Source organism: Pan troglodytes, chromosome 17 (genome assembly GCF_028858775.2).
Source record: "Pan troglodytes isolate AG18354 chromosome 17, NHGRI_mPanTro3-v2.0_pri, whole genome shotgun sequence".
Taxonomy (NCBI): Eukaryota; Metazoa; Chordata; class Mammalia; order Primates; family Hominidae; genus Pan; species Pan troglodytes.
In genome coordinates, this window is record NC_072415.2 from 16,283,708 (window position 1) to 16,307,254 (window position 23,547).

At 37.8% G+C, this 23,547-nt stretch overlaps 1 protein-coding gene, 1 long non-coding RNA gene and 1 other non-coding gene across 4 annotated transcripts in view; 1 reads left to right on the forward strand and 2 right to left on the reverse strand.

Moving 5' to 3' along the window:
* Positions 1 to 22,425, reverse strand: part of LOC455512 (ankyrin repeat domain-containing protein 30B) — a 94,518-nt gene extending 72,093 nt beyond the window's left edge. The window contains exons 1-9 of the mRNA XM_063795491.1: positions 21,948 to 22,425; positions 17,914 to 18,028; positions 17,582 to 17,755; positions 15,592 to 15,698; positions 12,654 to 12,791; positions 9,988 to 10,052; positions 6,260 to 6,928; positions 990 to 1,020; positions 646 to 678 (exon numbers count right to left, since the gene is read on the reverse strand). Coding sequence (XP_063651561.1) covers positions 646 to 678; positions 990 to 1,020; positions 6,260 to 6,928; positions 9,988 to 10,052; positions 12,654 to 12,791; positions 15,592 to 15,698; positions 17,582 to 17,755; positions 17,914 to 18,028; positions 21,948 to 22,168 — 1,553 coding nt within the window. The 5' untranslated portion in view covers positions 22,169 to 22,425. The remainder of the gene's footprint in view (positions 1 to 645; positions 679 to 989; positions 1,021 to 6,259; positions 6,929 to 9,987; positions 10,053 to 12,653; positions 12,792 to 15,591; positions 15,699 to 17,581; positions 17,756 to 17,913; positions 18,029 to 21,947) is intronic.
* Positions 2,385 to 11,775, forward strand: LOC112206661 (uncharacterized). 2 transcript variants are annotated; one of them, XR_002941097.3, is made up of 3 exons: positions 2,385 to 2,877; positions 8,082 to 8,181; positions 11,602 to 11,775. It is a non-coding gene; the product is annotated as an uncharacterized LOC112206661 (long non-coding RNA). The 2 variants fall into 2 exon arrangements; XR_002941098.3 differs by lacking the exon at positions 11,602 to 11,775 and adding an exon at positions 8,648 to 8,881 and having other exon boundaries at positions 2,409 to 2,877.
* Positions 11,312 to 11,418, reverse strand: LOC112206671 (U6 spliceosomal RNA). Its single transcript, XR_002941106.1, has one exon. It is a non-coding gene; the product is annotated as a U6 spliceosomal RNA (small nuclear RNA).
* Positions 22,426 to 23,547: the final 1,122 nt, after the last annotated feature.

Sequence of the window (23,547 nt, forward strand, 5' to 3'; positions counted from 1 at the left end):
GTTTCAGACTCTCCATCTGAACAACCATTTTTCCAGGATATTAAATACATGTTGAAATATGAAAGTATTTTGATTAGCCTCCAAGAGTCCTTAAAATCCTAAAATTCCATGTGCCTTTTATTTTAGCTATAGAAAAATGGTGCTGGCAGAAAGGAATAAAACAATAGAAGAAAAGAACACCAAGCAAAGCAGAGAAGAAAGTAATCAGGAAAAGATTATAGAAAAGTCATGGAAGAAGAAAAAAAGACTCTAGGAAAAAAATGAAAAATGCCTGCAACTAGGCAGGGTACTGCTTTGAAGAAAAACTAAACTTGGAAGTCAGTCAATAGAGAATTCTATAAGATATAGCCTCTAAATATGATTAACATAACATATCTATATCTATTCTCCACTAAGAGTAAAATAATCCATCTATAGATTTACCTGGTCTTCCTTATGAAACAAAAGCCTATGTCTTGTGGCCACAGCTAAGTAAGATCTGCTCTAAACACTTTGATGATAATAACAAGGTACTGGTTACCGCTTTAACAGTTAAACATGTTAGAACAAAGTATTTGATGAATGAGTGTTCTAAGAGAAAACTCTAAAAAGAGTTAACCTATAACAAAATGTAACTTTGTGAATTGATCCAATCTGGACCTGTACCTTGATCTCAGTGATGCAGAGGTCTCCATCAATCTATGCCGAGGGAGAAGAGAAGGGATTAGGGACCAAAGTAGGCAGATGGCAAACTCAAGGGTCAGCTACTTTTTAGCTATGAATCATAGGCCAATTAATCAACCTCTCTGAACCACATTTGCCTGTTTAATACAAAGTAGGTGACAGTAGCACAGATGCTTTGCAAAGCTGTGTGACGACTATGTGAGATAATAAATATTAAGCACATAATATGTTGTCTAGCCCAGAGTAGAATACTCAGCAGATAGTGATTTCTTTTCTCTATATTTTCTGAGTTAACCTATTCGTTTTAAAAAACCGCAAAGTCTTACCTGAATATAGGCTCTACAGAACTCACATCCACTATTAAAGAAAAAAAGTAAAATACATTAAATTAACAAATATAAATAGAAAATACAGAGTATTAACAGCATAAGAGGGCATGATGGCAAATGCCTGTAATCCCAACTACTTGGGAAGGTGAGGCAGGAGGATCACCTGAGGAGCCCAGGAGTCTGAAAGCAGCCTAGGAGACATTGCGAGACTTCAACTTAACTTAAAAGAATCATGCATATTTTCGTGCATGATCCAGATCTTGTTTAAAAAAGCATAATATTCCAACACTTTATTATGAAGACTCAGATGATTTGATATAAAGGTTTCCTTTGGGACCGTACATTGAGACTATAGTAAAATTATTATTAAGTATACTCTTGGTAGGAAATTAACGCATTAAGAACACTTTTCCCCTCCTTTATAGTTCTCAAATGCACAGAAAAATAGAATTTATCACAATCTGATCTCTACAAGTGAGCTACAGTATACAATAGTCATAATCCAAACAGAATACTGTAAGACGGACAGAAAATTGTATTATTATCAGAATTAGTGTAAGTGGACAGTGTCAACCTTAGAAAGTATAATTTCTAGAAAAATGAACTAAGAGCAATTAGAGCAGAGTACACAGTAGTCTCTCTTTATCTGCTCTATGTGTAGAAAGAAACACACACAACATGATTTCCCTCTGCTCTCATGCCACAATCATCAAAACAGAAGACTTCTGTGACCAAATGTGTGGAAGATTTTGTCCACCAAAAAATAAGCAATCAATTCTGTAGCAGAAACCAGCAAGTTGTCCTCTATTTAATTCCAACACTATCTATCTAGAAATAGTGTTAGATCCCACAGGCTGAGGGCTCAGTCTCACAAGACTGCCCTCCCACATCAGTTGCAAATGTGGGTCTCTGAATCATCTAACCAGCTGGTTTCAAGTTGGGATTCTCATGACTCCCTCTTTGGGTTTGATTAACGTACTAGAGTGCCCCAAATACTAAGGGAAACACATTTACCAGTTTATTACGAAGGGTATCACAAAGGAGACACATGAAGAGATGCATAGAGCAAGTTATAGGAAAGGGGCATGGAGCTTCCATGTCCTCCCAGGGCACATCAGCCTCCAAACACTTCCATATGTTCAGCTATCTGGAAGGTCTCTGATCCCAGTCCTTCTGGGTTCTAAAGAAAGCTTTATTACATAGGCATGAATAAAAAAAATCTGTGGCTCTTGGTAATTGACCTAATCTTCACCTCCTAGGAGGTTGAGGGGTGGGGCTGAAAGTCCCAACACATCATGTCTTCTTCTTTCTTGTGACTAGCTCCTATCCTGAAGCTACCTAGGGACTGCCAGCCATCACTCAATTATTAGCATACAAAGACATCACTTTGGAGATTCTAAACATTCTATGAGTTGTACGCCAGAAAACAGTGTTGAAGACCAAACATAGATTTCACAATATAATATCCATGGTTTTGATTTCTGTGATTTCAGTTATTCATGGTCAACCATAGTCCAAAAATATTAAATGGGGAATTCTAGAAATATGCAAGTCATAAGTTCTAAATAATGTGTCATTCTAAGGAGTATGATGAAATATTAAGACATCATTTTCCATCTCACCCAGGTCATGAATCATTCCTTTGCATATGCTATCTGACCATTAGTCATCAAAATGGTCTGTTTCTGAGTCCCAACCATCAACATTATCATGGCTCAATGATCCACCATCACATGAAGCAGATGATCCACCTTCTGATATGTAGTCAGATAGCCAGAAATAATTAGTAGCCTAACACCACATGACAACTCCTACCTCATTCACCTGACTTCATCTCATCACATAGGCATTATATCATCTCACAGTCATCACAAGAAAAAGAAGGGTGAGTACAATACAAGACACTTTGAGAGACCGTATTCACCTAACTTTGATTACAATGTATTGTTATTGTTTTATTTTATCATGAGTTATTCTTAATTTCTTACTGTGCCAAATTTATAAATTAAACTATCATAAATATGCAAATATAGAAAAAACATGTATATATAGGGTTTCATACTATCCACAGTTTCAGACATTCACCGGGTGTCTTAGAAAATACCCCCCATGGATAAGGGTGAATTACTGTACTTATTTGTGTGTGTTTGTTTATGTTTGTGTGAGAGAGAGACACAACACAGATCTCCACTCTCCACAAGAAGCAGATAAAAAAGACAACACTTTTCCTCACACTTTACCCTTAGGTTTTGACAATTCTGGAAAAATATTGGCATATGTACTTACCAGTCTAGACAATTTTCCAGACCCTGGGTATGTTGGCTGCTTCAGTTACAAAAAGGTAGGATCTTGGGAGATTTTTTCTTCGACACCAGAAATATCAACCATATCAACAGTATACTTAACAACCCTAAAATAATTCTTTTGAACAGATTACCACTGAAGAACTTGTAAGTTAAATCTAATTGACTTTTCAGTAATCTTACTGCTTGAAATTCTCACATTTAAAAGTAACTCCTCTCCTACTTTTCATTAGCCACTGCTCAATCTCTTTTACCAAGTCTTCTGACTCTGTGAAATGTTGATACTCCCAAGGTTTTGTCAATGGCTTTCTTCTTATTCTACATCTTCTGCATCATGGATAAGCTCATTGAGATCTATGGCTTTGCCTAATAATTATAATAAAATTATTCTAAGCCTACATCTCCAACCAGAGTTCTATCTCCAGCTAGAAATACGTATAAACCAATTACCTACAGAAAATATCCCACATGAATGTTTCATTGAACTCAATATGTAAAGAAAATGGTTGGTCTGTCCCATGACTATTTGCACTTCTCTGCTGACCTGACAATTTTCTTTTCTTTTCTTTTCTTTTTTTTTTTTTTGAGATGGAGTCTCGCTCTGTCACCCAGGCTGGAGTGCAGTGGTGAGATCTCGGCTCACTGCAGGCTCCACCTCCTGGGTTCACGCCATTCTCCTGCCTCAGCCTCCTGAGTAGCTGGAACTACAGGCGCCTGCCACCACGCCCAGCTAATTTTTTGTATTTTTAGTAGAGACGGGGTTTCACCCGTGTTAGCCAGGATGGTCTCCATCTCCTGACCTCATGATCTGCCCACCTTGGCCTCCCAAAGTGCTAGGATTACAGGCACCATGCCCAGCCCTGACCTGACAATTTTCTACTCCTTCCCCATGAGCATTGTAAATGCTCATGCACAGTCTGTAAACTTAAGACCTGAGATTTTCTCTGTCCCCTAGCTTTTTAAACTCAATAATAACTAAACCATATTAACTGTACCTCTTTTCTGCCCTTGCTTTATCTTTCCAGTGACACTGGAAATACAAACTTATTATTTTATATTTATATTTCCTACTTAGACATGGCCCCTTAACTGATGGCTTTCACAGTGAAAAAGAAACCCTACCAATTACTATTGTTATTTTTTAAGTTAAAAAAATTCAGTAAAACAAATCAAAATAAAATAATGGCAAAGAAAGACATACAGGTTTAAATCTGTAAATTGAGCTTCTGAACTTGATTCCTTTTACCCTGGAAGGGTCAAATTTTCATAATAGATTGATACTAGGCCACAGATTGGTGACAAAAAAAAAAAAGACTATAGCATGAACTACTACAAAAGCTTACTTTGTCTTTAAATCTTTTTATGTAATTACCCTCCATCTATCTTCTATGTGAAGGGCCAGCAAACTGTGTATCACAGGCCAAATTCAGCTTACCAAATGGTTTTTTATACATAGTTTTCTTGGAGTGCAATCATGCCTATTTGCTCACACATTATCTATGGCTGCTTTCACTCTACAATGCAGAGTTCATTAGCTGTTATAGAGACACATGGCCTAACATATTTCTTTTTCTTTTTCTTTTTCTTTTTTCAGATGGAGTGTTGCTCTGTCACCCAGGCTGGAGTGCAACGGTGTGATCTCAACTCACTGTAGCCTCCATCTCCTGGGTTCAAGCAATTCTCCTCCCTCAGACTCCCAAGTAGCTGGGATTACAGGCACGTGCCACCAAGCCTGGCTCTTTTGCATATTTTTAGTAGAGATGGGGCTTCACCATATTGGCCAAGCTGTTCTCGAACGAACTCCTAACCTCACCATCCACATGCCTCAGCCTCCCAAACTGCTGGGATTATAGGCGTGAGCCACCACACCCAGCGGTCTAACATATTTCCTATCTGGCACTTTACAGGAAAAGTTTGCCAATCTCTGCCTTATACCACGACCAGAATGCCCTGATGCTCAGATCCAATCTTATGACTCCCCTGCTCAAACTTTTCCAATGAATCCCTGCAGAAAACATTGCTGGCTTCCTATGCCTAGTAATTATTTATTCTTTTTTTGCTGCAGAAACACAAGTTTATTTAGATATTCATTATTCCATTACCCCCCATTCCATCTCAAAAATAGAAATCATTCTTCTAAGCTAATCACAGTAATTACATTTGCTTTCCTAGTGACTGGCTTAGAAATGAGCATGTGGTATAATCCAGCCAAGAAAATGTTACAGGAAGATTATTGCAAGCTTCCAAGTTTTCTCTCTATTTAAAAGAAACATGTGAACAAAGCAGCCCTTCCAGCCTTTAAATATTGTCTTGAGAGAGCATGATGATTGGAGCTGTTGCTAATTAGCCAACCAAAAGTGGGATCCTGACTGGGCACAGTAGCTCACACCTGAATTCCCGGCACTTTTGGAGGCCAAGGCGGGGCTATCACGAGGTCAGGAGTTGGAGTTTGGCCAATATAGTGGAACCCTGTCTCTACTAAAAATACAAAAAATCAGCCAGGTGTGGTGGTGGGTGCCTGTAATCCCAGCTACTTGGGAGGCTGAGGCAGGAGAATTGCATGAACCCAGGAGACGGAGGTTGCAGTGAGCCGAGATCACTCGCGCCATTGCACTCCAGCCCAGGCAACAGTGCGAGACTCCATCTCAAAAACTAAATAAATAAAATAAAATAAAAAATACAAAAGGGATCCTATGATATCCCTGTACTACCAAAACAACTTTGGTTCCTATGATTTTAGCCACTGTTAGTTAGTTCATCTAATATTTACAACCAGAAGTATTGTGGGAATTTTTCCAGGGCCTACAGAATAAGATCTATTTATTTCTACACTATTAAAAAGTGTTGCCTAAGCTTGCCTTATTTAGATATTCAGGTCATTCCCAACAACTCCCATATCACACTTTTTTCACTAGGGAACCCAAAGTGCCAATAAACCCTGCAAAGTTCACTCAAGCATCTTACCATTTGTACTTGCTTTTGTAGATGTTTCTTTTGTAGGACATGCAATCATATTAGATGTTCCTTTTTCCAAAACTTCAGTTTTATTAGGTGTTACTCCTGCCACGCATTCAGTCTTTACAGATGTTTCTTTTTCCTCCCATGTGATCTTCCTAGGTCTTTCTTTTGCTGGCCATGAAAATTTCTCAGATGTTTCTTTTGTAGGCCTCAAAATTTTCTTAGGTGTTTCTTCTGTTGACTGTTCAAACTTTCCAGATGTTGCTTTCCCCAGACATTGAATTTTGGCAGATGTTCCCTCCACCAAGCATGCAGCCTCATCAGGTGTTTTTTCCACCAAGGTTTCAGCTGTGTCAGGTGTTCTTTCCGCCAAGGGTGCAGCCTCGTCAGGTGTTTTTTCCACCAAGCTTTCATCCGTGTCAGGTGTTCTTTCCGCCAAGGGTGCAGGCTCGTCAGGTGTTTTTTCCACCAAGCTTTCATCCGTGTCAGGTGTTCTTTCCGCCAAGGGTGCAGCCTCGTCAGGTGTTTTTTCCACCAAGCTTTCATCCGTGTCAGGTGTTCTTTCCGCCAAGGGTGCAGCCTCGTCAGGTGTTTTTTCCACCAAGCTTTCATCCGTGTCAGGTGTTCTTTCCACCAAGGGTGCAGCCTCATCAGGTGTTCCTGTAGATGTTCCTTCTGCCAAACACACAATCTGGTTAAATTTTCTTTCTGCTTAAATATCATCCTCCTGACTTCACCTGGCAAACTTCTACTTATTCTGTATGCTTTCCTTAAATATTACCAAACTTTTCTTTTCTCTCTTCTCTTTTTTTTGATGGAGTCTTGCTCTGTTACCCAGGCTAGAGTGCAGTGGCATGATCTCAGCTCAATGCAATTCAAGCGATTCTCCTACCTCAAGCGACTCTCCTACCTCAGCCTCCCAAGTAGCTGGGATTACAGGCACAGGCCACATCACCTGGCTAATTTTTTGTATTTAGCAGAGACGAGTTTCACCATGTTAGTCAGGCTAGTCTCAAACTCCTGAGCTCAAGCAATCCATCTGCCTTGGCCTCCCAAAGTGCTAGGATTACAGGAGTGAGCCACTGTGCCTGGACACTACCAAACATTTTAAAGCTTTAGTTCTTCACCTTGGATATAAAATTTCTGACACATGCTGAATATGGTAATGGCATGACATAGTAAGTAATAATTATAAGCTCCAAAAGGGGTTCTGGCACAGAGTAAACACTAAATAAAGTAATAAATAATAAAAAAGATAATAATAAGAAGAAAAATGCTTAGTATCTTAATAAAGAAGCAAATAAAAAAAGACAATGATAATAACAAGGAAGATACTTAGTACCTTAAAGATAGCTGACAGTTATTTGTTAAGTGGACAAGCAGATAAACGAATAAAAAACATTTTTAAGGAAATTCTGTTGGAAAAATGCAGAAATTCAATAGGCACAGCTCTTCTGTATTATGAGCACCTTAAAGACCCAAACTATGTGTATTCCATCTTTGTCTCCTGCAACTTGCCAAACCTAACTTATAGAGGTCCTTTGATAAATATATAATAAAGATGTGCTCATACAGTTCATATTGTACAATGCATTGTGTCACATTTAGGTATCACAGTAGCATTTTCATTATTGTGAAAAGTTTTTGTAATTTTTTAATAATTTTTTGTGTTTAGAGTTAAGCTATTTGAATATTTATAATGATAATATTTTGGCTATTAGAGTATCTTGCTGTAACAAAATTACTATTAACACACTAATTATCCAGTAGATAGAACAACATACCTTGCTCTAATGAAGTAAATATATCTTATTTGGTTTCAACTTAGACGGAATGAAGTTGATAATAGTGAGACCTTGTTGGTACAAGACTATGTAACATAACCTGCGCTTCTCAACAAAGAATTGCTTTTCTGACTTCTGCACTCAGTAGGTATCTTTGAAAGATAATCTCCTATTGGTACTGATGCACCCTGGCTAAGTTTTGTAATTCTTGCTGACATTTGTTTATGGTGCCAGAAAAGTATTATTAAATTCCAAATTCTAAAGATAGTTACTTTTTTAGTGACACAAGTCACTTTGTCACACAGTTGATCCTTGAATAAGGGTTTTCACTCTAGGAGCCCACTAATAGATTTTTCTTTTCCTTTCCCACTGCAAGATGGCAAGACAAATCTCTCCTCTGCCTTCTCCTTATCAGACTACTCAACATGAAGGCAGTAAGAATGAAGACCTTTATGTATAATAATTGACTTCCACTTAATAAATAGTGAATATATTTTTTCCTCCTTATAACAGTTTCTTTCCTCCAGCTCACTTTATTGTAAGAATACCGTATATAGTACATATAAAATAGAAACTATGTGTTTAATTGACTGTTTATGCTTTCAATAAGGCTCCAGGTCAACAGTGGAATATTAGCAAAGTTTTGGAGGAGTCAAAAGAAACAGATTTTCATATGAAGCAGATTTTCAGCTGCATGGGGGATCAGCACCCTAACTCTCATATTGCTCAAGATTCAACTGTAATTAACTCTCATTTACTAAATGCAAACCATTTATTGTAAAAATTAAATAGAGCCCAGAAGTTCAATACCAGCCTGGGCAACATAAGAAGACCCTGTCTCTACAATAAATAAATAAAACCATGTTTCTTCATAGCTTATTGTGTGAGTTCATCAGGCTCGTGGGAAACATTTTAAGATGACATTATAGGACATAGACACAAATCTCCTTGGAAGGCCAGAAAGTTTTGTAAAAGTCTCAAGATAGGGTTATGGCTGAAAGCAGTCTAATCCTTACCTTGAGTAAATAACCTAAAGTGGGTACAAAGGAAAGTAGAGTAGTTTATCTAAATAGCTTGTTTACTCATGCAGTCTTAAGACTCCCCTTTGATCACCCATGGGCAGGATGGCTCTCCTGGGGTGGGGTGACCAGATTAATTACCCACAGGTATGTTGACTCAAAGCCTTTGTCATTAAAACTTTGCTAATAAATGCCCACAGGGCCAGCCTGCCAGGGTTGTGGCTGCTGACTCCTTACAGCGCCTTCCTTGGTGTCTGTAATGGTCTCGGAACCCTTGCTGCTCTTTCACTGAATATGGGTGTCTGGGTATGTGTCTCATCCGTCATGCAGCCGGGGTCTGCAGGATAGACCCCTGCAGGTTATAATATTCAAATGTTACAGTTTTCTGTTATTAATTCCTACTCTCCATTATTAGATGTTCAATTCTTTGTGGCTTGTAATTCAGGGCATGTAAACTAATTATAATTTGTAATAACATTTATTTATAAATATATTAATTCATTAAAGTGGATGACCTGATCATCCCCTATTACTGAGCTCATCAATCACACCAAGGGTTACACATTGTATAACAAGTCTAAGTTGTTATGACAATTGAGGAATCATACAATATACAAACTTAAAAATTGTGTTACCTATATACACAAAATATTATATAGGATTTTAGGGACCATAATTAAATATTTTTTCAGATAATATTTTTTGAGATTATAAACTACCTACACCTAAATTCTTAACTAATTCTGAATAATAAATTAAAAAAATAAATCAAAGCTATGTATACATATATATATACACACACACCCACATATATGTATATATGTAAACACATGCTATTTGCACATTGCTTTTTGAATTGCTTTTTTGTGATCAGCACTTCCATAATCTTATGGTAGCACCATCAAGAGTAGTTTGCTATCCGAAGTCTTACCTGGATTGGTATTTTGAGGATTTTTAGGTAATTTTCGTATATGTTCCAAAAGTTGTTGATGAATGCTATGTATAAAAATGTAATAAATAAAATTACTATTTTAACAAGATATGAAAAACATTTACCAAATTTATTAAGTTCTTAGAGTATTTCAGACAATATCAGAGCTAACATCAGAACGTTACTTATTTCACAGACTTTAAGTTTGTAAGCTCTATGAACTTATTAAGCTTCTAATTAAATAATAAATAAAGTAAGATGAAATACTCATGAATTGAGGGCAGTATAACTCAGTAAATTAACTAGAGTTAGCTTGGCTTAATGGAAAATGTCCCTAACTCAGAAAAAGTCCTAGCGCAGTTACCAACAGGTATTTTTTCTTGAACAAGTTGCTTCTCTTAGGCTCAATGTCTTCTAAAAATGAGGATTTTAGAGACTTATTTCACTAGGTTATTACAAAGATTAAACAAGATAACATTTTTAAAATGCTCAAAGAAATAGTGAAGCAATGAAATAATTTATTCTTGAATCTTATTGCTGAAACTATTTTAAAATTCCCAATAAAACCCAATGTGTTGGCCTGGTGCGGTGGCTCATGCCTGTGATGCAAGTACTTTAGGATGCTGAGACAGGGGGATTGCTTGAGCCCAGAAGTTCAAGACCAGCTTGGGCAACACAGGGAGACCCTGTCTCTACAAAAAATAAATTTAATTTTTTTAAAAAAAGTGTTTCTTCATAGGTTGTAATGTTGAAATGTTGCAGTTTTCTGTTATTAATTCCTACTTTTGGTTATTAGATGTTCTATTCTTTGTGGCTTGTAATTCAAGGCATCTAAGCTATTTTATAATTTGTAATGAAATTTATTTGTAAATATATTAATTCATTACATTGGATAACCTGATTATCCTCTATTACCGACCTCATCAATCACACCAAAGGCAGAAAACTAACAGATCTCAGCACCTGGCTTGGACTACTACTACTATTTATCTACCTCCTTAAACCTGAATCAACAAATCTTTGTTAGAATGATGCTTAAGTCACGATGTTCATTTCCAGCTGCTGTGGAACACAAAACCCTACCTTTATTTTTTGTAAGTTCCACAAACAAGATGCAAGTTGGTATTTTCTCATTTCTGAGAGGCCTACTAACAACATATTGCACACAAGATCCTATGTGTTACCACATCTCATTTCATAGATCACCTTACATAAATATTTTTTGTATGAAAATCACAACTGCAATCCTGGGTGTCACCCATTTTGCTTTGATTCACACCATTTCCTTGGAGCTAGTTAGTCAAATGTCCTTTTGGGGACTGCAAGAAATATGCAACACTTCACAGATTTGTGTGTCATCCTTGTGCAGGGACCATGCTAACCTTCTTGACATTGTTTCAATTTTAGTATATGTACCCCTGACACCAGCACAAATCCCTACTTTTATATGTGAAGACCGATCAGTGATGGATGAGGCTTAGCTCTGTTAAATCTAAGCAACTTACTTGAGATAGACTGAAGTCTATTGAATGGCTTCATGGTAATGCAGAATTTGAAAAGATTTTAAAAACTCGAGGTAAAGATGCAAGTAACATGGAAGATTTTTACTTTCAGGAAAAGGGAATCACTTGAGGGAACAACCACAAGTTGGAATCCACTACAACTTTGGAAAGATGACATGGGATTTTACAGAATAAGATGAGACCTTCCACTACCTATAAAACGGTGCTACACGGGATATAAAGTGCCAGGAATATAGATCTGGTAACAAAATAAAAATGGATCTCTAATTTCTTCCTGTAACAGTATTTCAACCTGTCGTACAGTCTTAAACTTTCACAACTAATATTTGCTAGAGAAAATAGAAAAAGTCACTCAAATGATAACTTATCATGAAGGTCTAGGCCAAGTCCGGGCTAAGATGTGGGTTTCACATCAGGTTTTGAGTGGGAGGAGAATGGTCAATTTGCTCACTATGTGTGTGGCAAAAGATAAAAGTCCTAGCTGCCAGAGCAGGGTGCTGGTACTTTGGAAACAATGGCTGAGAATATGTATGTGAACTTTAAAAAACTGTAATAACTTTGAAGTCTACATATGGATCACCATGAAAACTGAGGGATCTGTGTTAGTAAGGGCATCCTGGTCACAAAGGTCAATCATTACCAGACTGCAGAAGCAGTTTCAATGGCAACGGCACAGCAACAGAATCAATGGAAACAACAAAATGAAGAGAATGGCCCTGTCCCCCCCAATCCTTCTGACTTATGCAAAATGAATGTCTTCCTTGGACTTAAGGAACCCCTTAGATTCCTTTTAAAAATTCAAGTATTAAGGTATGGAAGACAGCCCCCAGGGGACACTATCAGGTTTTCTGCCGAAGTGGACATTTCCAGACCCAAATAACTAATTAGAAAAATCAAAATTGTGACACTGTGTTTATCCCGAGCCTAGGGGTTATACTTCAAATCAAGCAGTCAACATTAGGATCCCTAGGGATAAAGTTGTTGAAAGTCCTAAAATAAAGAATCCTGGACCCAGTACTCCTTCTAACTAGTCTGGCTTTTTGCCTAGTTTCTGGCTGATGAAGTGAACTAAGTCATTGTCTTTCAAAAACTACCTGAAACAAACTATAAAATCTCACCTAGCCTTTAAATGTAAACACTTACTAATTAACTCCACAAGCAGCAGCATAACGTTCTGCAGTTATTCCATGTATGTCTTCAGCAAAGACGTCAACATTTTGCTGAAGAAGCATGCCGACTATCTCTGATGAGCCTTCACATATGGCAAGCATGAGGGCTGTGCTAAAATAACAAAGAGATAACTTATTACGAGCAGAATCAATTTAATATGTGCCTATCAGTGTAGAATTAACCATTTACATGTACTAACAAACATAAGTATCTTGAGTGCTCAAGTGTTTATCCTTGCAAATCACCACCAAATCTAAAAGGAAGGGGCAAAAAGACTCATGTCCCACTGGGGTATGGCATACTAGAATTGGCTAACATAAAGTCCCTTGAGGGGCAAGGAATTATGATTTGTTCACTAACCTAAAAGAGGCAAAGATTTAAGGGAAGAATTATCTATTTCTTCCTTAGTCTGATATAATATTTTGTACTTCAAAATCAGCTAGAAGTCAGACAAGAGAGAGCAATCTGAAGGCTTAAAACAATATTAGGAATGATGATATTAGTAGTAGTCATAGTAAGTTTAGTTAATGATGTTGATAAGAATGTATGAGACACTGAATTAAATGCTGTTGATATTTATAATGTTACTTCAACACAATCGTCCTTAAAGCACATATTATTATTCTCCTTTTCACATAGAAAGTCATACTTGGTATTATGTAATGTTTGCAAGGTCACACCTATCAAGTGAGGAAGCTAGAAATTAAACTCAGTCTTGTGTGAATCAAAAGCCTATCCCTTTTCTCTTTATCACTCACCTATGGCTTAATTAACTAAAATATTAATCAGATTAAAGATGTCTTTCTTCCCTCTACCCATACAAATTAAAAATAAAAATACACTATGAAAAAAATGAAAAAAATAATAAATTCACAGTATCTGGTGATAGCAATTAATAGTCAGTCACATAGGGATAACCTAAAATTAATATGCTTCAAAGAAAACAACTTTATTAAAGCAAATAGTCGTCCTAAAGACAAAATGGTTTTAAACTCCTGTTTCTATTTAATATTGCTTTTTTTTTCCTTTGAGACAGAATCTCGCTCTATTACCCAGGCTGCAGTGTGGTAGCATGATCTCAGCTCACTGCAACCTCTGCCTTCTGGGTTCAAGCGATACTCGTGCCTCAGTCCCCTGAGTAGCTGGGACTACAGGCATGCGTCACCATGGCAGTAATTTTTGTATTTTTAGTAGAGATGCGGTTTTACCATATTGGCTAGGCCGGTCTCAAACTCCTGGCCTCAAGTGATCCAACCACCTTGGCCTCCCAAACTGCTGGGATAACAGGCAACAACTACCATGCCCAGCAAATATTGCATTTTTTAAAAAGTGTATAAGGTGTAAAAATTAATTCAGGATGGATTAAAGACTTACATGTTAGACCTAAAACCATAAAAACCCTAGAAGAAAACCTAGGCAATACCATTCAGGACATAGGCATGGGCAAGGACTTCACATCTAAAACACCAAAAGCAATGGCAACAAAAGCCAAAATTGACAAATGGGATCTAATTAAACTAAAGAGCTTCTGCACAGCAAAAGAAACTGCCATCAGAGTGAACAGGCAACCTACAGAATGGGAGAAAATTTTTGCAACCTACTCATCTAACAAAGGGCTAATATCCAGAATCTACAATGAGCTCAAACAAATTTACAAGAAAAAAACAAACAACCCCATCAAAAAGTGGGCAAAGGGTATGAACAGACACTTCTCAAAAGAAGACATTTATGCAGCCAAAAGACACATGAAAAAATGCTCACCATCACTGGCCATCAGAGAAATGCAAATCAAAACCACAATGAGATACCATCTCACACCAGTTAGAATGGCGATCATTAAAAAGTCAGGAAACAACAGGTGCTGGAAAGGATGTGGAGAAATAGGAACACTTTTACACTGTTGGTGGGAATGCAAACTAGTTCAACCATTGTGGAAGTCAGTGTGGCGATTCCTCAGGGATCTAGAACTAGAAATAACATTTGACCCAGCCATCCCATTACTGGGTATATACCCAAAGGACTCTAAATCATGCTGCTATAAAGACACATGCGCACGTATGTTTATTGCAGCACTATTCACAATAGCAAAGACTTGGAACCAACCCAAATGTCCAACAATGATTGACTGGATTAAGAAAATGTGGCACATATACACCATGGAATACTATGCAGCCATACAAAATGATGAGTTCATGTCCTTTGTAGGAACATGGATGAAGCTGGAAACTATCATTCTCAGCAAACTATTGCAAGGACAAAAAACCAAACACCACATGTTCTCACTCATAGGTGGGAAGTGAACAGTGAGAACACATGGACACAGGAAGGGGAACATCACACACCAGGGACTGTTGAGGGGTGGGGGGGAAGGAAGGGGGAGGGATAGCATTAGGAGATATACCTAATGCTAAATGACGAGTTAATGGGTGCAGCACACCAACATGGCACACGTATACATATGTAAAAAACCTGCACATTGTGCACATGTACCCTAAAACTTAAAAGTATAATAATAATAAAAAAAGAAATTAAAAAAGTGTATAAAAAAGAGAAGTTAGAAAAATACTATAAAACTGTTAATAATTCAATATTGAATTATAAAGCAAACTAAAAAAGTTCATACTTCTTAAAACTGATGCAGAACCACATTAGCTAATAGAAAATAATGCAACCAAAATCATCAGATTACAAATAAGAATCAGTCAATATAATAAGAGAAGTCCTACTATATACTGTTTTTTATGTTGACGAGTCCAAATAATTGCTTTTCTTCTGATAATTTGTGTTGATATGTTTCACTATAATCTAATAATTTTAACTAAATGTTGTTAATTTAATATTTCTGACTTGAGCATTATTACTCTAGAACACTAGTCAAGTGTTTTTTAGTAAAAAAAAAGAACTACCATACCATTTAGACTCATTAAATGCGTTCGCATTTGCATTTTTTGTTAGTAAAAATTCCACAGTTTGCTTGCTTCTTTTCTGTATGGCCAGTAAAAGGGGTGTGAGGCTAGCCTGTAAAATAGCAGAACAATTTATAATTCATGAAATTACATATTTCTCAGCTGAACTGAATACCTTATATAATATCCTATTAACTTAAACACATAAAGTAGAAAGTAAATCAAGTAAATCAATAGCAGTCCCCTCTTTCTCCTTTTTCTGTGCTTTCCCATGCACTGCACCTTCCCTTGTAAATATTCAGCGTCTGCATCACCACATTAATTCTGGTTATCTCCAAAAATCATTATATTGTAATGATTTTATGGTTTCCCATCTAAACCAAGAGCTTCATGAGGGCAAGGGCTGTATCTTTTATCTCTATATCCTTAAACCCTAAGACATAGTAGTAAATACTTTGTTTTTGACTAAATGAGTAATCTATAATATTACTTCTAGAGCAGTGTTTCTTAAACTATATTCCAAAGAATAATTACCTTACCAGAAGCACTGTACCCCAACAGATTCCACCATTATCTATGTTCAAGAAATATTATAAAACTGTGAACTAAATGTCCATTATTCAATAAATGACTTGAACTTTGCCTAATACTTATTTGACAATATATTTTTGTGGCAGAGATTAACATTTGACAAATTAGAATTTCAGGGATACAGTTTTGAAAGCTTCCCAAGAAAAATGGAGGTTTCCTGTAGGTGATACAAATTGTCTTGATTCTGTTCTATCAATAATCCCAAGATCCCAGATGCCAATGTCAGGCACTCCTGCTCTAAATGGGTCACTAAGGAAGTGGCTCTAAATCGAAAGAGATTGGCTTCAAATGAAATTTGACTGCTTATTATTAAATGGTCCATGAGGTTTCTCCTATTACAAGACAATAGAATTTTTTCTCGGCTATTAGAAATTCAGTATAAAAGTTTATTCTCAATTGTAATGATAATCCTAGGATCCTAATGCATATCTACTTCTTTCAATGCAATAATCCATTTTTATTCTGGTTGCTATTGTAATTGCTACTTACTTTTTGGAAAAATATCAAAAATATGAATAAAATGGCTTATTAATGAAAGTTCTAACTCATCTATGTGGATTAGCATAACAGAAGCCCCTAAATCACTTGAATTTTAAGGGACAATTCTAAGGAGGATATAATATTTTCTGCAATTTGCATAACCTATTCAAATACAACCATGATTAATCTAAAAAGGCTTAAAGGCATTCTAATAAAAGATTATTATTTAGGGTTTATATACAGAAAAATCATTGTTTAAAAAGTCTTCTAAATTCTAGAAGTCAACCCCAGTATTAATGAATTAATGTAAAATATAAACTATATATTATAAACAGCTATCAACTGTCTTGAATACCTTGAAACCTTTACCAAAATATACTATGAGAGAGGAATTGATAACTGAAATATTTACAGAGGCAAAAGAGGTAAGTTCAGTAAGTGATATAACTAGGTGGGCACAGTGGCAAACTGGAAACATGCTTTGTGTAAAGCTAGAACGTCGTCTTAGCATACCAAACAGTCATATGTGCTCAAGAGACACCAGATTCAATCCTTTAAGAGGAAATCCAGATTTCTGCACATCTCCTAAATTTTACATGTTGACTCAATTTACACAGGCAAATTTTGCTTTCCTGTAGTTTTACACTAATTGGAAAGAAAAAAAAACTTGGGTAGGAAAGAATATTTGAAAAAGTTTTACCTTTAACAAATTCAAATATTTATCATAAATGCACAGAAAAGCTATACTCTCTAATAGTTCTTTTAAAAAATTAATATTTAAGGTTAAATCTTAGATAATTAAGTTCTTTCAAATTATTTTCACTCAAGGAATGTTTGTGTTTCCAAATATAAAAGCCTTACATATGTTAACATTAAAACAAATGGATTTCAAATATTTTGAAAATAACATTAGTTAATGTCTACCTTGTTTTGCAACTCGATGACTGCACCATAGGACAGCAGTGTTGCCACCATTAACAAATTCTCACTATAAACGGCATAATGGAGAGCCGTGTTGCCATACACATCTACATAATTTAGATCAGCACCAGCATCTATGAGAATATTTGCACAAGCCTCCCTCTCGCATTGTAGAGCCTGTCAGTATTAAAGCAAGAAGTACATTATAAATTATAGGAAATCAAAATAAGTATTCCACAGGTTTCACAAACTAGTTGTATTTCAACTAAATTCATTTTTATTCTATGTATTTAAACCAAATCCATCTCCCGCTGAAAAAACTGGCTACTATTTACCTTCATCAGAGGTGTCCTCCCTTCGCCATCAGGGACATTAAGCTGGCACTTTCTGTCTACCAGAAATGTTACTACTTCTGCATGGCCATTGACACAGGCCCAGTGTAGAGCAGTCCTATGAGAGTGAGAGGACTTTTAGGCAAAGTGTAGCCCACTGTCTCAAAACATACAATGATTTAGGTAATTGTAAACATTAAATACCATGCTCTTTCTCTGCCTTCAAAACAAATATTTAATATTCTCCTGAAGAAAGTACAACATTCATTCTCTTATTACTCACCGCATTAATGAAAGAGTGGCCTGTTTGAATACAAAGAGCTTGGCCTTTGGATTCAGTTCAACTTGAGCTTGAATATTACTTTAAGGTCTTTCACTTTCTAGCTGTCACTTAAACTTTCTGCACCTCGATTTTCTCATCAATAAAATGGAGATGAATACAGCAGTTATCTCACAGGACATCACTGTGATGCCTCATTGAGAATCTATGCAAAGTATTTTGGAGAGTTCCTAGTACATGTAACAGCTAAGTAATTGTTAGATATTATAATTATTACTACTACTTAATAAAGAAAACATTTTAAGTAAAATGGTGCAATTATGCCTACTTCGTGGTGTGTTTTAAAGGTTAGAGATAACACAGTATTTTAATGATTCTAAGATGCTCAATTGCTCATATTTTAACATCTCTGACATTGAAATGCCATTTATAATTCATTATTTATTACAACTATATTTGGCAGAAATTTAAACAATCTTTAATTGGTGCATAAAATAAAGAGGCATCACACAATTCACAGTGTCTTCCAAGAAGTGGAATACGGTATATATAACAGGACGATGGCAGTCCTAGTCACAGGATTAACACTGAAAGAAATTTTAGCTTTTTAGAGGACTACACAATAGGAGAGTTGAAATAAAAACAACAAATTGTTAAAAGAAACTACTTCTTCAAGATTTTAAAAACTTCAAGCCAAAGAAAACTTTGGATTCAAATAAATAGGTATGGCTCATTTTATTCCATATTTAGATTTACAGAATGTATGGAAATTCATATTTAGATTTATAGAATGCATGTAAATTAGGTATTTTTGATGATTAATATTACTATTTAGAGCTGTTATAAATTTCCAAAATCCTGGTTGGTAGTTATCTTTTACTCGTTTCTCACTTCAGAAGTGTTTTTGTTTGAAAGATGAGAGGAAAAGCTTAATTGAGATTCAGTCCTAATACTCCAATTTTAAATCTCTCACTTTGCTCAGGCTGAGCAGGTAAACATGAAATTTTTAAGGATGAAAAGGTCTTGAGAGTTAATAGAATGTATCTTCTACATAATAGGCATCCAGCTTACACATGTGATAAATGGATTAAAAGAATGGATAAATACAGTTGGGAAGTACAATATCTTAAAAAACTGCTATAAATAAAGCACTTATATTTGTGATTTTATTTTTCTAATAATAAAACTACACTAAAATGATTAATCTATAGTTATTGACATATATGTAATAAGCCTATATATAATAAAAATGTGTTTAATAAAATGTATATGTAAATCAATAAGCAGAGATAAAAAGATTCTCTTCTGAAGATGCTAAAAGTTCACAGAATATACAAATGCACAAAAAAATAAAATATAGAAAGTGAGAAATTATTTTCATCTGTGCAAAATACATATTGCTGCTCTTCCCAAAAATTATTTCATTAATAATAAACTTTTACTAATAGCATCGTACATGCTCAATGCAGAAATCAAAGATAATAAAAAGGAAAAACATTTTATATTAAAACAAGTATCCTCAAATAGCAAATTTTATCATATTTTGGACATAATTTCAGATAACACAAGACCATAGTCTGTATGTATAATCAAACTGAATTTTACCCTCACTTGGTACACCAAAATACATTTTCAAATGTCAACATACTTCTGTATATGTTTCTACCTTGAGTGGTCACATATTATCCCATGGTGTAAACTCACTGAAATGTATTTATAAAAGCCATTAAATGGATTCTTTTTAATACATTGATATTTTAAGCAGTGCTCAGAAAAGAAATTGTGTGTATGTTGCATTATTTTCTAAAAATATTTTAGTATAATAGAATGGATCACTAATGGGCATATACAATTTTTTAAATATGGTACTTACCATCAAATTGTTTATTTGAAAACTCATCTGCAACTTACACTTTAAGGAGTACTATAAATATCACTGCTTTTTATCCTCACAAACTTTGTGGATAGAAAACAGTATTTGATTCCTCTTTTAACTTAAATGTCTTCTCTAACCAGGAACACTAATATTGTTTCCTGTGTGCATAGGTTACTTGCAGATCTTAAAAAAGGACTTTGCCCAGTTTTAAATTAGAGGCCAAATACTTTTTTAGATCTGCAATTTAGATCTCTAACTTAAATTGCCCAATTTTAAATTAGAGGGTTTTCTGTTGATTTGAGTGAATTCTCTATAAAAGGAAGATTTTTAATTCTAATATGTATACACACACACACATACATGAGTAGTAAATATTTTACAAGTATGCTGCCTTTTATTTTTTCTCATATGCAGGGCGATTTAATTTTTGTTTTACTAAATTGCTCTTCAGAACGCTTGCTTCTGAGCTTCTTAGAAAGGTTTTGTCAACATAAAAATGTATCTGTGTAAATAGGCATTTATGTTTTTTCTGGTATTTTTATCTTTTCGTATATTAAAAATTTTTAATCTATATTCCATCAGGAACTTATTTTGTGCCATAAAAATCTAGTTTTCTCCAAAAAGCAGGCATTTCACTTATGAAACTAATTCTTTTCCTAATAATTCATATTCCTAAAAGAATTATGAAACTAATTCTTTTCCACAAGGATAATGATCCTTGTGATCATTATCAAGTTCTAAATTCTTACATATGTTTGGGTGTTTCTGGATTTTCTATTCTGTTGTATGCATTTACCTGTCTTTTCAGCTGTTAGCAAACAATCTGTGATTTTTTTTTTTTTTTTTTTTTGAGACAGAGTCTCACTCTGTCACCTAGGCTGGATTGCAATGGTGGGATCTCGGCTCACTGCAACCTCCACCTACCAGGTTGAAGCAATTCTCCCGCCTCAGCCTCCCAAGTAGCTGGGATTACAGGCACCCGACATCAGGCCCAGCTAATTTTTGTATTTTTGTAGAGACGGTGTTTCACCATATTGGCCAGGCTGGTCTTGAACTCCTGACCTCAGATGATCCACCCGCCTCGGCCGCCCAAAGTGCTGGGATTACAGGCGTGAGCCACCGTTCCTGGCCCATTTTGTGCAAATTAATAGCGCATTTTGATATCTAGAAGGGCAAGACTTTTCTACTCCATTACAAAATATTTAAAATGTCATCACAACAGTAAAAGCCTGTGTAATTTAAAAAATGTTAAAACGTTAATAGCTTTATTTGGTTTATGTAAAACTGGTAAGTCTCAACTTGAGAAAAATGAGTCTTCTTAAATTCAAGAACATAAACCATCTTCCCACCTCGAAGTTTCCTTGTAAGGTCCCTCAGCAAAGAACATATTTACATAGACATTCATTGATATCAAAATGGACATTGGACTTTATCCAAAGAATTTTTAGCCAAGAAGGTCATATATTATGGGAATTATTTCATTATGCACCATTTCATAGTGTATCTAACATTATCTTTTAAAACCTGTACATTAAAAGTAAAACCCTGTATGTACTTAATTTTGTGAGTTTAATCACTTTAAAATTTTCTACACAGTGCTTTGTGAGGGGAAGTGGAAGTGAAGGAGAAAGCAGCTAAAGCTTGGGGTTGATTTTAAGGTGGCCTGGGCCCTCTGCCCTGCAGGGCGCCCCCATCCCAGGCCTGGGGGGGCCTGACCGGGAAGAAGGCCAAGACCTCAGGGCCCAGGACGGCCGCCCCATCGCCCGCCACTCCTCCACTTGCTCCCCTCGTCCCCAGGACCCCCAGCCACCACTCTGAAGGGGCGATCCTCCCACAGCCGCCTCCTCCTCCTGCAGCCCCGGCTCAGGCAGGGCCTGGTACCTCTTCTTCATATCTCTTTTGTTCAGGTTGACGGGCTTCTTCCCTACTGTCATCTTCTCCAGCTTCCGGACTTGGCCCCGGGAGGCAGCTGTATGGATCTTCCCTAGATCCCCGAAGTAGATGGTCCCGTAGTCCTTCTCAGTGTAGACCCGTTCGCTGAAGGGGTTCGGGGGCTCCGGGCCCCGCACGCCCTTGCCAGCGGCAGCTAAGAGCCTCTTCATGGCTGCAGCCCCCTGCTAGAGAGAGCCCGCGCCTCCCGCTCGCCCTTCCCCAGCCCCTACCCCTCGCCCTCGCTTCCCGCTTACCCTTCCCCAGCACCCGCCCCCGGCTCGCACTCGCCCGTCTTCAGTTCCCGCACCCGCCCCAACACCAGCAGAAATTTCTGTATCGCCAAGCTCTTGAACACTCCGGCCTCTGTCGGGAGAAATTCCGAGCAGAGCCGTTAGCTGCTCTAACGTTAGAGCGTTACAGCAGCAGCTCACGCGCAGCTCAGCAGGCTGAGGAGACACGCGCCCTGGCCGCGCTCCACCGGGCACCGCGTGCAGGTGGCACCGGCCGCTGGAGGCGCTGCCGGGCTGGCGGGCCTCCCTGGAGCGGAACGTGTGGGGCGCCCTGCAACACGGCCTGCTTGACATGGCCGCCCCTGGCCCCTCCCCGACCCGCGATCCAGGAGCTGGACCCTGGTACTGGGCACCGTGCAGCCTCCAGGGCGGCGCTGAGCGTCGATTCCCGCCCTCCTGCAGCTGGGGACCGACCCCCTCACTTAGGCGCCCTGGAAGCTTCTGGCCCAAGTATCCGCCCTGCTGCTGGCACTGACAGGGTCCGGGTTGGAGCCCCCGCTGCCGCGTGCCATGTTCAGGTGGGAGCTGCACCTGAGTCCACGGTGGAGGCTGCAGGGCTGGGCCCAGACCGCTGAGGGTCGCCGAGTGCACCGCCCTTCCACCCTGGGCTCTGCTCTTCCTTGGCCCGCGCTGGCAGCGCGACCTCTGGGCCCTGTATAGCTGCCAGGATGAGGCTTTGCGGCAGGTTCCCGCCCTCACACAGCTGAGGTCCCACCGCCTGATTTAGGCGCAGTGGCGGCGTCCGACCCTGGGGTTCGCCGCTGCTGGTGGCACGGACAGGTTCTGGGGTTGCCACCGCTGCTGCCACTACAGGCATGAACCACCGTGCCAGGATGTAATCTTTTTTTCTTGAGACGGAGTTTGGCTCTTGACGCCCAGGCTACAGTGCAATGGTGCGATCTCGGCTCACTGCAACAACCTCCGCCTCCCAGGTTCAAGCGATTCTCCTGCCTCAGCCTCTTGAGTAGCCGGGATTACAGGTATGTGCCACCATGCTGGCTAATTTTTTTTTTTTTTTTTTTTTTTTTTTTTTTTTTAGTAGAGATGGGGTTTCTCCATGTTGGTCAGGCTGGTCTCGGCAACTCCCGACCTCAGGTGATTCGCCTGCATCGGCCTCTGAAAATGCTGGGATTTCAGGCGTGAGCCACCGCGCCTGGCCGGTTACTTTGTAGGTTACTTTGTACTTTAAGTAACATGGACGCAGGCCGGTCGCGGTGACTCTGGCCTGTAATCCCAGCATTTTGGGAGGCCGAGTCCGG